This window comes from Acyrthosiphon pisum, chromosome X (assembly GCF_005508785.2).
Source record: "Acyrthosiphon pisum isolate AL4f chromosome X, pea_aphid_22Mar2018_4r6ur, whole genome shotgun sequence".
Classification (NCBI taxonomy): Eukaryota; Metazoa; Arthropoda; class Insecta; order Hemiptera; family Aphididae; genus Acyrthosiphon; species Acyrthosiphon pisum.
The window spans coordinates 78,217,568-78,234,220 of record NC_042493.1 but is presented as its reverse complement, the minus strand read 5'-3'; the positions used below and the strand labels follow the sequence as shown (position 1 = coordinate 78,234,220).

The 16,653-nt window shown below is 27.6% G+C and overlaps 1 protein-coding gene across 1 annotated transcript in view; it reads right to left on the bottom strand.

Moving 5' to 3' along the window:
• Window positions 1-719: 719 nt before the first annotated feature.
• Window positions 720-16,653, bottom strand: part of LOC100161821 — a 21,838-nt gene continuing 5,904 nt past the window's right edge. The window contains exons 2-6 of the mRNA XM_001945518.5: window positions 8,861-8,980; window positions 6,092-7,519; window positions 3,059-3,515; window positions 1,471-1,554; window positions 720-1,388 (exon numbers count right to left, since the gene is read on the bottom strand). Of these exons, the coding sequence (XP_001945553.2) occupies window positions 1,329-1,388; window positions 1,471-1,554; window positions 3,059-3,515; window positions 6,092-7,519; window positions 8,861-8,980 (2,149 nt within the window). The 3' untranslated portion in view covers window positions 720-1,328. The remainder of the gene's footprint in view (window positions 1,389-1,470; window positions 1,555-3,058; window positions 3,516-6,091; window positions 7,520-8,860; window positions 8,981-16,653) is intronic.

Genomic DNA, 16,653 nt, shown 5'->3' with positions numbered 1-16,653 from the left:
TCATCATCATTATATCTGAAGATTAGGTAGTTGATAGTTAAAAAATTTAATTAAATTATCAAGATGGGCAATTAGTATAAAGTTTGCTAAATATTGCTTTTTAATTTCAAAACCGTTATAAATAATACCATAGCATCACATTGCCCAAAGGTTAGAGTTTGAGGTTATAGATTCTATTTATGTTAGTTATAGAGGAGAAAAATCCAACAGATTGGTTTCTCCCATAGATAATAAAGAAAGTTATTCATTATTATCTATAGCTTCTGCACACAGTTTAAATTAAAACGATTAGGACAAATGATAATGGAACACTTCTGAAACTATAGATTGGGAAGGTACCTACATCTAAAATTTAAATGGAAACCAATTCAACAACTTCCAAAAATCTATTTGGCAAAATCCAACCAAAAACCCAGATGTATTCAAAAATAACTAAAATTTTAAGTTTCAGCTTTGAAAAGAAATAATATCATAATTAATATATTTCTTTAGAAAACATTATTTAAAAAAGTTAGATTCCTAACAGATTTATTTATACACAATCAATGATTTTATACAATCACTCTACTTATTAGTTCCAAAAGAACTTATTTAAAATCCAATTATTAGTTTTAATAAATTGTCATGCTTTATTTTTTAAAACCAATTATTAAATCAAAAATAATTTAATCATAAATAATTTGCACGGATGATTATCTTCAATAAAATGCATTATCAAGTACAATTAAACTTAATATTTATTAGATCACAAAGTTAAGAAATATTATATAGGTATTATAAGCATACATAAATAATTTATTTAATTACTAAATACGGTAAAACTGATGTGTAAAGTTATATATACACGCTTTATGATATTTTATTATTGTAATTTTTTTTTTTTGTTTTGTAGGTATTTTGAACCTACATAGTAGGATCCATACCAAAGGCATACTCTACTCAGTATCCCATAAATAACTTTTATTTTTTATTTATATACAAACATAAATTAAATCAAGAAACACATATTTTATAATTTAAAATACTAAAACTTAGTTATTTATTTTGGCGACCCTCCCTGGAAAAAAAAATAAATTACAGGTACAGATAAAAAGAATTAACAATTAACAAAAACCCTTAAAACTATATAGTAATATTTAAATTTTTAAACTTAATAGTAATCAACCGTAATTATACAAACTTTATATACCAACGTAAGAAATATTAGAATATAAAAGCATAGGAAATCCATATTTTTTTTAAGTAAAAATATTTCCATGAAAACGCCTTTAATATATATATATATTACATTAAAATTATTTATATATGTAATGGAAAGTTTAGGGTCTCTACTTTTTGTTTAGCAGTTGATCACAGTCATTTATGTGACTATCATACCAGTCATGTCGCTAAAAGAAGAAAAAGACATTAATATTAATATATAACAACAGTATAGTTATTTAACAAGTATATTCAAATAGGTATTTTTACTTGGCAGTTATGGGAACAGTATTTCACCGATGTACAGCTACTGCACATTATTGTTGCAGACTTGGTACAATTTCTTGCGTAACACTAAAAAAATAACAACAAACATTTTTTAGAATATTAAAATTAGTATCTTTTTCATAGACTTAGATGCCTCTAAATTAAAATCCAAATTAGTAGTTTCTGAGTAATTAAAATGTATATGTTAAGAATAATAATCCATAAATATGATAAAAGTATAAAATGTATGTAATGTATAATCTAAAACTGACAGTGTTAGGTAAATTCCTTTTGAAAAGTAATACAACTATGTAATGTTTTTTTTTCATTAAAAAAGTAGGAAGTTACAAATATCGTTCTTTTTTTATAAATGAATTTCAAAATTAGTACATAATGACTAATAAGTTAGTAATAACTAATAATTAATTGGTAATGGTAAAATGTTATACTATTATATACATTTTATAGCAGTATAGGATTAACATTTATGATGTAGGAGTACATTGTTTTTTGTAAATGACTTAATTTTAATAAAAACTTATTATAGTCAGTGGTATTAATTTTTGGAATCTTTAATATTTTTGTTGATTATTAACTAAAACTTTCGGGATTGTAAATAAATTTATAGTTTTACTCGAATATCTTAGCCCCTAGGTTTTGTCATACATTCTATATTCATAACTTATTTTAATAACGTGGAAAATAACAGGCTAATACTATGAAATTAGTTTTAAAAAGTAATTTTATTACAATAGGTTAATTTAAACAAAATATAAGGAAATTACTACAGTGTTACTGAAAAAGTAATTTTGTTACTGAAATTTGTAATTTGCATTATGTTACTACCCAACACTGAAACTGATTATACTTATATAATTTTTAAAAATAATAAAATGATAATAGATTAATATTAATGACTATAATTTTCATATTATTATTATAGCACCAAATCTTCCAAAACAATATCATTGACTTAATATTTTTCGTACACAAGTTAAATGACTCAAAAACTACTCATTCGTGGATTTCGATTCAGATACCTCATAATTTTCAAAAAAGGCTTTAGCTAAACAATTTATAGGAAAAAAAAAAGTTAATAATGATGAAATATAATAGCTTATTCTCATTTTTCAGATTAATTTTAGAAGAATAGTCAACTGAATCATTCGCAAGCCGAGTAAGTAATTTATAATCGTCAATTTAAATAATGTTTTTGGTTAGTTAACTATTTAACCATAAATTATTTGGTTTTTAATCAGTTAGAACTTAGAACCATCACTATTTGTTACTATAAATATTTATAAAATAAAATATATAGATGCAATTGAAAGCATGTTATTAGTACTTTTAACATGGATTTTTAAAAACCACAAACATGAAACAAAACAAAAATTAGTGTGGTACTTTAACAGATTATATAGATTGGTTAAATATTTTAAACTAGAGTTATAACACAGACTTTTAAAAGTCTCTTTTTTAACACAGAATTTTAAAAGTCATCTATTCACAATCTTATATTTTTTTATACAAATAAGTATTGTTAAGCTTTTGTAAATGCTTAAAAAAATATATATTGATGAATTTTACATACTTTGGTCATAATGATTTGCGGTGGCTTAACAAATGTTTTAGGTTTATTGATTACTGCTCTCATTTGACCTGTTGGCCCCTTAACCAATTGATACTGTTTGTTACCAACTACAATAGTGCCACCTTCTCTATGAAAATAATTGTTTGCCATAGATATATTATTCGGAACTGCTGGTTTGAACGTCACAAATGTTGTTGTTGTTGCTGGTATTGGTGTAGCAGATTTTGACAAAGATGCTGTTACTTGTACCAAAGGACTGTGGGAAATAGTTGTCGCGACAACAAAACATTTGTTTGTTGGTATCACTTTAGAAGTAGAAGGTTCAAAAGTTTTATTTTGTAGAGAAGAAGAAAATGTTTGATAGAAGTTATTTAACGGCTGGCTCGTTAAAATTGTTGGTCTTAATGCAGTATTACCAATGGTTTGGGTATTATGACCATTTATCACAGGTATTTGTCTAAAAATATAACAGAACTAATTAATACTGGAATTTTAATATTAATTGCAATAAATATATATAACAGGGAAATAAGGAATACTTAATAGGTATACTATTAAGAAGTAGTATGGATTTTTAAATTTCAATTCATTAATAAAGTAGATATTAATTTTAAAAACTAGTAATTTAATTAATAATAATTATAATATACCTATTTTTAAAACTTTTGCAACTTAATCAAAATTAATCTGACTATTACAAATATAATTAAAGTTACTAAAAGTTTATACAGTTAATCTTAATTTAAAATCTTTGATTGTTATTTTAACTACAAATATGAATTTGGGAATATTGTACGTTATCTGTAATAGGTATTATATACTAAAATAATTATTAAATAACAATACTGTTAAACTATCAGGAATAAATAAGTTAGGCAATTGTAACTATTTAACAGTAACTAACAGATAAGGATATAAGGTGAGCAAATCTTAGAAAATTAAAAACTGTAAAAGTCATTGAACTCTATAGTAGGTGTCCAGTGTACTTCCAAATGATAAATCATTGCATACGAAAAACAGTGTTTGGAAAGAACGAGTTCCAAAAGGAAGGGATTCCTGGAACGATTCCTTTTTAAAGAACGGCACGTTGAACAAATTCCTTTTTATAAAAAATTAAAAGAACGAGAAAATGAACAAGTTCTTTTTTTCAAGGAAAAATAACAACATATTTCGTTCCTTTCTAGTTCCAATAATTTACACAGGTATGTAAATAATTAAAATTTAGGTATATTTTTTTTAATGTGTATAATGTATATTGCCAATATTAGTGATCGTTATCGAGTATCGACGTTAATCATCACTCATTAGTAACTCAACGAGTAACTATATAAATTAAAAAATTTAATTAATATTATAACAATTAAAAATAAGACAGTCGACATACGTCGGCAAACAGTTTAATTTTGAAGAAAATTTCAGAATAGAATTACAAAATATGTATGTACCTACTTGTAGGTATATATAATAATTAAAAATTAAAGAATGCTAGTATACATATGAAAAAAACATTAATAATTAAATAAGAATTTTTATTTTATTTGGAACTAATAAAGGAACTCGTTCATTTTCCAAAGGAACCAATTATTTTTTTTAAGAAACAAAGAACGGAACGAATTCTTTTTTTAAAAATAAGAACGAGGAAAGGAACGAATTCCTTTTTATATGGAACTTGCCAAACCCTGACGAAAAAGGTTCTGTGCGGAAATGGTCGGCCACCCTATAATTGTTAGGACATTTTATTACAATATATAGTTGGGGGCACGAAAAATGAGCGCTGCCCGTCATGCGCCAAGCGGCAGTTTTTCTAAAGTGGTTATCAAATAACAAAACTACGTGAAATACGACACGTAACGGCACAACGGTGGGAACGTACGGGTCACGGGTGCCAACGCTCATTTTTCGTGCTTCCGGCTATAATTGCATTGATATAGGTAAGTAATTTATATATTAATTAGTTATACAATAGGTGAAATAATTTTGCCAAAAACAAATCACATATTTTATTAATATATTATATAATAATTATTTCACATAATATTACTAGATGTTATTAACTTATAATCAGGGCCGTTCCAAGAAGGGGGGAACGGGGCACCCACAGAATGTTTGCTGTATAAAGTTTAGAGTCGGCAAAATATCCAACTAGGTAACGTAAAATTAGTCGGATTAAAATTTCAATTTCAATTCCGTAACAAAAATTATAGGCATTTATCAAAAAATGTATATTTATAAATTAGTTTTTGTAATAGGTAATTCGATTGTAAAAACTAAAAATAGTCATAATCTGTGTTGGAGCTTATATCTGCTATCTATATTTCTTCAGGACTGCGCGAACTGCACTACTACGATAATAACAATGTGTCGATATTATACTATATTGTATTATTATAATATGTTTAGATATCACAGCTTGCAGCTGACAACTGTAACTAAGTTACTAAGTCTTGTGGACTGTTGTAGTTAGCGTAATCGACAGTTGTTACTATCATAGGTAGTTAAAAATAAAATTAATTTTTAATCCTTAGCTATAAAAGTTAAACATTTTATAAATATTTAACTACCTACTAAATAATTTGTACATTTCCAATTTGATAAATTTCGTCAACATTTGAACTTTAAATCCACATAAAAAAAACGTGCATATGCATTTTAAATATTTCTCAACTGTTTTTGTAACAATATATCAGGACCAATATATTATATTACCAAGCTTTTTGACCCAACGAATAAAATTGTATTGACATTTATAGAAAAAAAAAACTAACGGAATGCAATGAAGTGCACGGGGTCAGCTAGTATCCTATAAACAGTTCAAATGCCTAATATATTATATTTAATGTATAAAGATACTATGGTAGTATGGTTACAATGTTAATGGCACCCAATCAAATGAAGTGGGAGGAATAAAAGCAAATACCGTTTAGATACAAGCTCTCTTCTACGGGTCTAAAAATACTAATATTGTGTCTAAATCAAATATTCGGACAACTAATCGGACCATAACAGTAATTATAGATATGAAAAAATGCTTACTGGTAAGTTCCATCTGGATTTTTGGCTAGGACCCAGTGTTGAATTATTTCCTCAGAATTGATAGTGCTTGGGATAGTTTCTGTTGTTGGTATTTTGTCATCTGAATATTGTGAAGTTGGTGAATCTACAGGATCTGTAAACTTTGAACTAATGGAACATTGAAAAATTGCATTATCGATTAATAACCCCAGGTCTTCATTCGAATCACCGGTGACAGCATCAATAACTGGTTGAAAACATTCCCGACTGGTTACTGTTGATACAAAAAACAATGACATGCGATCGGTGACTCCAGAGTCCATATCCCGACTATCTTCAATTAGACTTATTAAATCAATGCAGTCAGGTCGAAATGTCTTTGACCGGAACATTGAAAAAATTTTGGGATGGTTATATTCACTGTTCTTCAAACTATTCCATAGTAAAAGTACCAAATTTTTGAAGATACTACCTTTTTTGAATTTGGGCTGATCCAAAACTCGAAGTACAGTTAATATACTTAGAAAAAACATTTGAAATGCAGAATCAAATTCCGACATTTCAAAAGATGATACAACGTTTATAAAATTGTTTTTCAACTTTGTTTCTAGAATTTTTTTATGCCTTCCATGTAATCGGTTGGCATCGCATCTTTCTTTAAGTTTTTCAGCTTCAGTTCTTTTCTTAAAAGATTCATCCATTCGTGCCTTGTGATGTTTGTTAGACATTGAAATTATATTGAGTATATTTGCAATAATCACGATAGTATCTTGTACGGATTTGCTGAAATACTTTTTGTATAATTTTTCAATTTTAACTAAATGCCCTTTTACATATTTTTTGCCATTTACAGCGTGTTTAAGTCCAGTTACTTTAGGTCCGCTTACAGGTAGTTTAACAACTGCTAACTTTTTCATGCCATTTGTTGGATGATTGGGTTTATTATCATAATTGATTATTTTCTGCCACTTTATGTAATTAGCTGCATCCATCATTTCCTTAATATCTTTGACCCAGAGCCTTTGTTTGAAATTCGAAGCTGAAGAATTAGGAGTTGTGGTAGATTCGTCGCAATCAATTACTATGGGTTCATCCTCTGCTGTACTGATGGACGCAATTTCCTTATTGGGTTTTAACGAAGACTTGAATTGTGATTTAAATTTATGAGTTTCACCCTCTCTAGATAATACTAATTTCAAAACATCTATTCCATTTGTATCCAATTTCTGTTTTTTTTTAGCAGGCTCATCGTCTATAATTGTGTTGTCTTTAGACGTTTTGTCATCTTTAGACGTTTTAACATCTTTAGACTTTTTATCATCTTTTGACTTTTTATCATCTTTTGGCTTTTTATCATCTTTTGACCTTTTATTGCTTTTAGAAGTTTTATTGTCTTTAGTTATATTACTAACTTTTTTGGGTGTCTTATTCTTATTTTTAATTAAGCTCCTAAAACGAAGTAATAAACTTAAATAAGTATTTTGAGATAAATATATTATTATTATTATTTATAATATTCTTGTATTAAAAAATTTATTATTTGTATTTAATTATACATTCTAAAAGGGTTCTATACAATTATTTATTTAAAGTATAAATTACATATAATTATATAAATCTAACTCATCAGTGATTGTTCTAACCAATTGTTTAAAAATTGAACTAAAACAAATGCTTAATAGATTAATTGAAAGGTTATAGTGTATGGTCTATCCGTTCTCCTGTTTAAAATATGGTTTAATCCAGGGCTTGAAACCGATTACCGGTTTTTAACGGAAACCGGTTACCATGACCAATTTTTTATCTAGTAACCGCTTCCCAGTTTGAAAGTTTAAATTTTGAGAAGCGATTAACAATTAGCGGTAATCACCAAAGGGTTAACGTTTAATGGTAACCTTTTATTTAAAAAAAAAACCCGATCAATTCAACAAAACCGGAAATATCAAAAAAATAATGTTATATTTGATTTTTATTATTTTTTTTTTTTGGAAATTGTATTCTATTTTTTTGATTAATAATTTTGTTTACAAGATAATAAATGTAATGTAATAATAAGTACGATTAAGGATGGTAAAATGTTTATAGCTGCATAAATAAGTAATAAGCACCAATCGTAGATACTAAGTACGATTCATTGGTTCATAAAAATATTATTAGATGATTATTATTCATTTTATTTTATTGTTATTGACTATGTTGATTAACACTTTTCCATGAACCATTTTTTAAACTATGGTTATGGGTAATTTACTAATTAAATTTAAATTTATATTTATCCATAGCTTCAAATGATGAAATATAGCCATATAGTTATTTATTTTTTAATTTAGCCTGGACCATTTTATAAAGTGAATATTTGTTTTGTGTAAATTAAAATAAAACTTTAAAAAATTTTCCGAAAAAAACATCATTTTGAGATATATAATTTTGGTAACCGGTAACCACTTACAAAAAATAACCGGTAACAGAATTTTTCATAAGCGGTTTCATGCCCTTTAATCGAAATGTTTCTTGTTCGTCTTGACTATAAGCAACCGTCATATTAATACTAGATCTATTGTTACTACTTAATTATGAAAGAATACTGTCAGAAGGCAGAACTAACAGTTTGGGTGAATACATTATTTGTCATAATTTTATCAAGATTAAATATTTTAAAAAGGTTTTAGATTTTAAATGTTCGGGTTGTAATGAAAAAAATCGAAGAAAAATGTCAACTTTCGTTTGGTTTGTCCTTTTAGTTTAATCACTGTAGTCCCTAATCATATATAAATATTAAGACAAACTTACAATTTATAATTTGCTATGTCTTCTGCAGTAAATGTTGTCAAAGAAACATAACTTGTGTCATAAAAAGCATTATAAAACAAGCTATCGATTTCCTTTTTGAGGTACGTATGCTTTTTCGATCTGAAAAAAAAATATCGACATGAGATTAAATTATTAGAAATGCTATGTTCACATTCAATGTATATGCCTATTTTTAAATAATAGTTGTTATTAAAAACAGTGTTCCGCTATTTAACAACTAATATTATTTCAAACCAATAAAAACTTAATTTGTTTCTTAAAAATGTAGCTTCTGTTCAAATAATATATTCTATAATATTCATAATGTCATCATTGGGAGACAAGAATTGAAAGTTTATACCCAGTTCGTCTAATCAAAATAATCGAGACCAGACTTCTAGTCAAATTATATGTTATAGGTACTCGATAAAGTATTATTGTTTATTAACTTTTATTATTATTAATTATTCCCAATTGACTATAATATATCATGCCACAATTATACAAAAAATATTTGTTTTTATAAAAATCAAAACAGTTGCGTCATCAAGTCACGTGCCTTCGTCGTGGAAATACCTAACCATTCTGTCTAAAGCTGTAGTTTTTATTTCAGGTATTTAATAATGTTTTTACATAATAATTGTAAAAATATGGTAGTATTTTCATAAGCGTCGACCAACAAAAATGATACAAGACAAAAGTAGTGACAATTAAACCGATAAAATGGTTTTAAAATGTGAAGGTTACTAACGACTAACGGGTCAAAGAGTCACCTGTTCAATATAAAAATAAATTCCATATTTTATCTAATATTATTTAGTAATCAGATAATGTTGGTACATTAATTAAAATAGAATAATAAATAGTAGTAGAATTACGTTTTTGTAATAATTAAAAATGGCAAAATAAGTATACGCCCAGGTGAACACTTCGTGTTATTCATAATAGAATTACGTGCGATTAGACACGATTAGGTTCTAAAAATAATAAATAAATCTAACCTAACCAACAAAATAACACAAGTCTGTCGATCACATAGATAATATATACATAATACATGTATAGGACAACTTTATACCTAACACCTACCGTATAATGTAACCGAAAAAAATATAATATGTAACTACAATGGTTACTTGTGGTTATAGTAGTGGCTTATAGTAAAACCATGTTATTTACCACGATTTTAGATAATATGGTTGACCGACAAACTATGCGTTTGTCCCTATCACACGACTATTGAAAGTGCTTGACAGAACAGTTGTTTAACTTACTGCCAGAGTGATTTATCGAGATTTTTATGAAATATGAACTAACCTGTTTCGAAAAATATGGTTGGTAGGCATGATTTTAATTAAGCAATGATTATGAGTAAACGTATATTAATTATTGGGGTAGGTAGGTCTATATTAATTAATTAAGATATTGGGAATTGAGACCGCAAAGTTTTGAAATTGACCGATCACATTTTAAAAACTAGCGCCACTGATGATGATAACCTATTACCATTTATGATGTCAAAATAGTTAGTTAGTGCATAATAATTCCACCGGGAGCGTAAAGAATTGTTTTACCAAAAGAGTACATATTAAATCACTTTATCAAACTTCGCCACCATATTATCTTAAATCGTGTTATTTACATAGATTATCTACGGCTATTAATTGATAGTAAATTTTTTTATTCACTTATCAAAGTCGACATTGAGGTTACCACAAGCTATACACGAATATAACCATTGTGGTAATATTTATTAACTTCAGGCCACAGACTTCTATACCATAAGATAAGGAACTCCTATATAATTTACATTGTTACAAGTGAAGCTTAGCTGTGGACGGCCATTTTTTCGGTTGGCAAAACATTTTATTCATATACAAAATGTATTAGAAATAACTTCGTTTTTAATGGTAAAATAAAATTGTAATGTAAAACGATTTATATAAAATATATTTTTTTTAAATAACCGGTTTAGAAATAATAAAATACCATACAAAATAAATCATAACTTAACTTATTTGCCATATAAAATACCATACAATTGCCAACCGACCTTGAAGCTTCAATTCATGCCAAGAGTTCGCTATCTAGTACAGTAGTACTATATAGAGATATTATGTGCTTCAGGCATACACCCTGCGCCACCTAATGTCCTATATTCACGAATACTAGAATAAGCACTAGAAACTCGAACGGCTTCCCGTATAAAATATTTGTTTCTCAAGAATTTTGACTGTTTATGAAATATATACATATCCACATTTATAAATGCGTAATCGTGCAAGCTGTAAAATCTAAAAAGGTTCGTGGTTCAAAAAAGTGCATACTACATATTATCCCTTTGTGTGCTGAAAGAAATAATCCTATGGTGTCCTCCTGGACGGCATTAATTTGTAATAAAAATTTTACCACTGATAAGATGTCATTTTACGTCTAGTACGTTGTTTTGTTTTGATATTTTCCAATTTAATATTTTGTAACATCTTTGGAAACGAATTTTATGATATTATATACATATTAACCAGACACCAGTATGAACTTACGAACGATATTCCGTATTCCAGTTGATAAAAGCGAAAGCGCATATTATGTTCGTCGCTGGAGTGCCTTCACTAACACTCAAAGCTTCAAAAAGCACAAAACAACATGAATAATTCCTATACCACGTGGGTTAAAGTGGCAGCCCTAGCGCACGCAACGCTGCATTTGGCTGTTTAATCGTGCTACTCAGGACGTTCTCAGAAGCGGAGTTTGATCTTCTTATTCTAGTCTTCATGGTCCTATCCATGTACCTATAAAGTGCTCGTTCGAAATAAGGTAATAATGATACCATAAAGACTTTAAAAATAAAATAACTAAGGTTAGCGGCTATTGGGGAAGCAAATTAATAAAACACGCACTAGTGGAAACAATTTGTACCTTCTGCCGATTCGAGATATATAAATACGTTTTATATTGGTTATTTTACTTTTTCTATATCCGTTTTCATAAGAGAACATACCGCTTTCGCGCATGTCGAATGATTCGATTGGTGCGTCAAGAACCACGTGATCACGCTAACAATGGGAAATTAGTGGGGGATGCGCGCCGCCGGACATAAATTGGTCGCCGACCGGTATGTTATCTTTTGGAAACGGGTAAAACAATCACTTTTTACTCATCGTAAATGATGCGATCGGAACGTCGTGAACCTTGTGATTAAGTTACACGGGTTCGTTGGTGGGAGATGCGCTGAGCTGACGAAAATCGGTCGGCCGACTGATTATTCTCTTTTAAGGCAGAGTATACTAACCACGACATCATCACAATATGATTATTAAAATAACTGATTGGTTTTAGTTAGCCACAAAAACGGAATAGAAGGTTTCGAAGACAAATTATAAAGATTGAGTTTAAAATATTGTAAAACGGAGTTCAATGCGGCTTGTAGGACAATTGGTCAAAAAAAAAAAATTATCAAATTTGGTCGATTCTATAGAACAGGATCATTATTCCCGTTGAGCGTATTTTTGTGGACTAAATATTACATTGCCATCGTGCGCCTTAGAGAAATCCGGCAACGTCGCGAGGCCCGATCGTTAATAACGAGGGGCGGCCCCCCGTACGCGTACGCGAGCTGCAGCCTGCCGCCTTTCACTGCGGCAGCTGCGCGGCGGTGAAGGGCAAGAACGCGATAAAACGAGCACGCACGCACGCATGCGACCGAAACGTCGTAGTTTGTTTGTCTGCCGCCGTAGACTATTCGAACAAAAACTGCCCGAACCGTGTTTGCCGTTTGGTAGAGGTGGGAGCGTCGGCAGTGACGGCGGCGGCTGCATTGTCACAATTTACAATTTTACACAATATAATATTACTACAGTGTAATAGTGAAGAACACAATATACACGATTTATAATAATAATATCCTAAATGATAATAATAATACAACGAGAAGAGACAACGGGACAAGGCTCATAATGTGTTCTCGTTTTTATCGTTAATCGTTATCGTAAAAAGGTCAAACCAACGGATACATCGACTGACTAGTGACTACGTATTATTACGTGCGTAATAATATTATAATAATACATATTATTATATTATTGTATAATGTGTACGACGAAAAGAATATTATATATTTAAAGAATTAATAATAAATTATTATTATTATTGTCGTCGCCGCAATACGAAAAACAGTAACCGAACCGTAACCGCGAAACCGTCGTGGTACATTATAAAATAGTTTCAACAATGAAATTACGCTCATCAAAACTACCTTACTATTGAAACTTGAGACACAACGCAACATTTTAAACATACCGGCTGGCATTTAAAAAAAATAAATATTAATTAATGTCAAAATAATTTTTAAGCAATTAACATACAAAAATACAATTTAAATTAACAACAAAGTACATATACCATGGTAAATAACCCAATATAAATAATTAGTTGTTATTACTTCAATAGAGTTAATGAATGATGATAATTAATATTACTACAGATATAGTAAATATCTATTATTAAATTATTTTGGTCTGTAGTAAATATTAATAGTTTAGAATAATAAATATTTACATTTAAAAATTATATTCCAGCTGTGAGTTGTCAGCAGTTAATTATGCACTATATTTAGATTTTAGAACCGATTTTAGAACAAAATTTAGTTTTACCATTTCAAAATTAATATAAATAGCACGAGATTATAAATTTCAAATTTTTCTCAACTATAAGTTTGAAAATAGTAAATCTTTATGTTTGCTTGTACCTAACTCAAACTTAAACATCGAAAATCACGAAAATTAATTAAGGTATTGTGAATGATAGTACCTATATACTGAATATTATGCATGATATAAAAATATTAATAATAAAAGTAAGTCAATGTTATAACATAGATATTAGAAAGGTACATTAAAGTAACATTGTACATTCCATGTAAACAGGACATTATGCAATAATTATGCTGCTAGTACCCAGCTGGTAGGTTCAGTTACAAACATACTAGGACTCTATACCTATAATACATACATCACAATTATTGATAGTATAGTATTATACTAGGTTATAATAGGTTTTTAATTATAATAGGTATATAATAGGACAATATGTTAAAATATTTAACCGTAGGACAGATTTTAAATAATAAATCTCATGGAGCCAAGTTACCGTAGGTACCATTATAAAGAAGTAATTATTAGAATGTGGTGTATTCTAAATATTTCAAAAAAAAAAAAAAAATTATACCTATTGATAAGTAATAATGACGAAATGACAACGTAATTTTGAATTATATTTATAATACATTAATACAGTAGACTCAAACTACGCAATACATGTAATATAATATTTATAATTTTTTGTAAATGGTATATAGGTAACATAATTATTCAATACTTAATAGGTATTTATTTTATGTGTAAAAGACATTGTTAAATTACTAGTTGTTATTAATCAAAATAAAAGTTTTGATTTCAGATATAAAAGTAAAATGTGTGTCAAAAAACGTATATTCAACGCACAATTAGGAACTTAATTTACTATTTACATAATCAAAATTTATATATTCACGAATTTTTACTTGAAATGGAGAAAAGGATCATTGTTTACGTTAAGATAAATACGCATAACGCCTTTATGGCTATGTTAGACTGGCTAAATAGTTATTTCCCAAGAAGCAGCTTAACATTCGACAATATTAATAAATAAAAAGCTGGTAGGTACCTAAGTAGAAGTCGCTCTGTTGTGTAGTAGGTTACAAGTGTTTATATATTTTTTGGATTTTTTGGTTACAGTACGAACTATTTGTGAGAATCTTTGTTTTACATTTTTAATCTATAATTATTCTAATAGAACATTTTATAATTTTTTAATTACAATAGTTGATAATTTATGCGATTTTGATAAATGTTGTCAAAATATGAACTTCATATGCTTATTAAAAAAAAGCAGCCTTCCATAAAATTTTCTCGATTTTTGGTCCAACAAATAAAATTTAATTGATATTTGTAGAAAAAAAACTAAAAAAATTGAAATTTGAAATTAACCGTAAAGCTCAATATGAGTCAAAATGTTTTCAAAATGTTATAGTATATAGGAAATTAAAATATAAACATTCAGTGAAATTTCCATGTATCTACAGTTATTCGTTACGTTATTGAATTACAAAAGAATAAGAAAATCGCTACATGAGAAATCGAGTATATATGCAATGTTGTAAAAATATGAGCTTCCAACGCTCATAAAAATGTAATTTGAGTTTCTTGTAGACATATTTTTTTTGATAAAGACAGACAAACTTATGAGGAATCAGGTATTACATTTTCAAATTTTAGATTTAAAAAGAAAAAAGCTGGAAATAATTTGCACATTTTTGTCATTTTTACGTATTTTGTCAATATTTGAACATTAATGCTTAAAAAAAAAAATTGTGACTGGATTTTTTATTATTTTTTAAATACATTGTAACAATATATTAGGAGCCTTATATTAAATTTTAAAGAATTTTTACTTAGCAAATACAATTTTATTGATATTCATAGGAGTAAAAACTAAAAGAATTTGAAACTAAAAATGTCCGTAAACAGTTCAAAATAAATCAGTCTTTTGAAAATTTTATCGTGTATTGAAAATGCTAATATAAACAACCAGTGACAATTTCATATATCTAAGGTCATATGTTTTAAAGTTACACCAAAAACCAAAAACGATTTTGTCGAAAACCGATTTTGCGTAAAAATTACCGGTTTTCATTAATTTTTGGTTTTTCCTGGCGCTTTTTAAAATTACTGAGAATTTTAACTGAGGTTGAAAATCTAACCATTATTTCGACTATTTATCGTGTGCACAGATACAAAAATAAAATAAAATAAAGATTTAAAAATTTAAAAAACGCATGATTGTAAGACAAATGCACTCCGCTTAGAATTTAAAATCAATGAGTTCCATTGAATTAAAATTTAATTATCTTAATCACATTTAGTATATCATCAAACAAGTAGACTATATTTTGATATTTAAGCAAAATATTTATACTATTTTCGAATTCTGAGCGGAGCGATGAATGTAAATATTGATTTTACAATTATGTGTGTTGTTTATTATTTGTCTGTGTACACGATAAATAGTTGAAATAATGCTTCTATTTTCAATCTGTTAAAATTCCCAGTATTTTTCAAAAGCGCATCAAAAAAACAAACAAAAAATAAAGGAAAAACGAGAATTTTAAATTTTTAAGCAAAATAATTTTCGAATCTCCGTAAATACTTACATAAAATCTTCACTTATGATTGGAATTTATGATTATAATATCACTTTCTATTAACATCAATTTTCAAAATATTTTAATTCATATTGAGGTATTTGTAGGCTATGACATTTTCAATTATTAGTGTTTTAAAAAATAATTTTAATATAAAATTGCACGATCAAAACAATTGAAAATTTAATACAAGATTCCTCATAAGCTTATGAGTATAAATTTCTAATTTTATCAAAAAATAAATGTTTACTGGAAAGTCAAACTAAATCTTAAAATTTTTTACAACATTGGATATACACTACATTTCTTATGGATCGATTTTCTTATTTGGTTGTTATTCAAAATCAAATAACCGTACCTATAGAAACTTGATATTTACAACATCAAATAACATATTAATATCATGTTTATTTTATCATTTTTATACTTGATAAAATTTCAAAATATTTTGACTTGTTATGAGCTGTTTACGGACAATTTCATATATTAATTTTTTTTCTATGAATATCAATAAAGTTTTATCTGTTGGGCCAAAAGTGTAAAATTTAATACA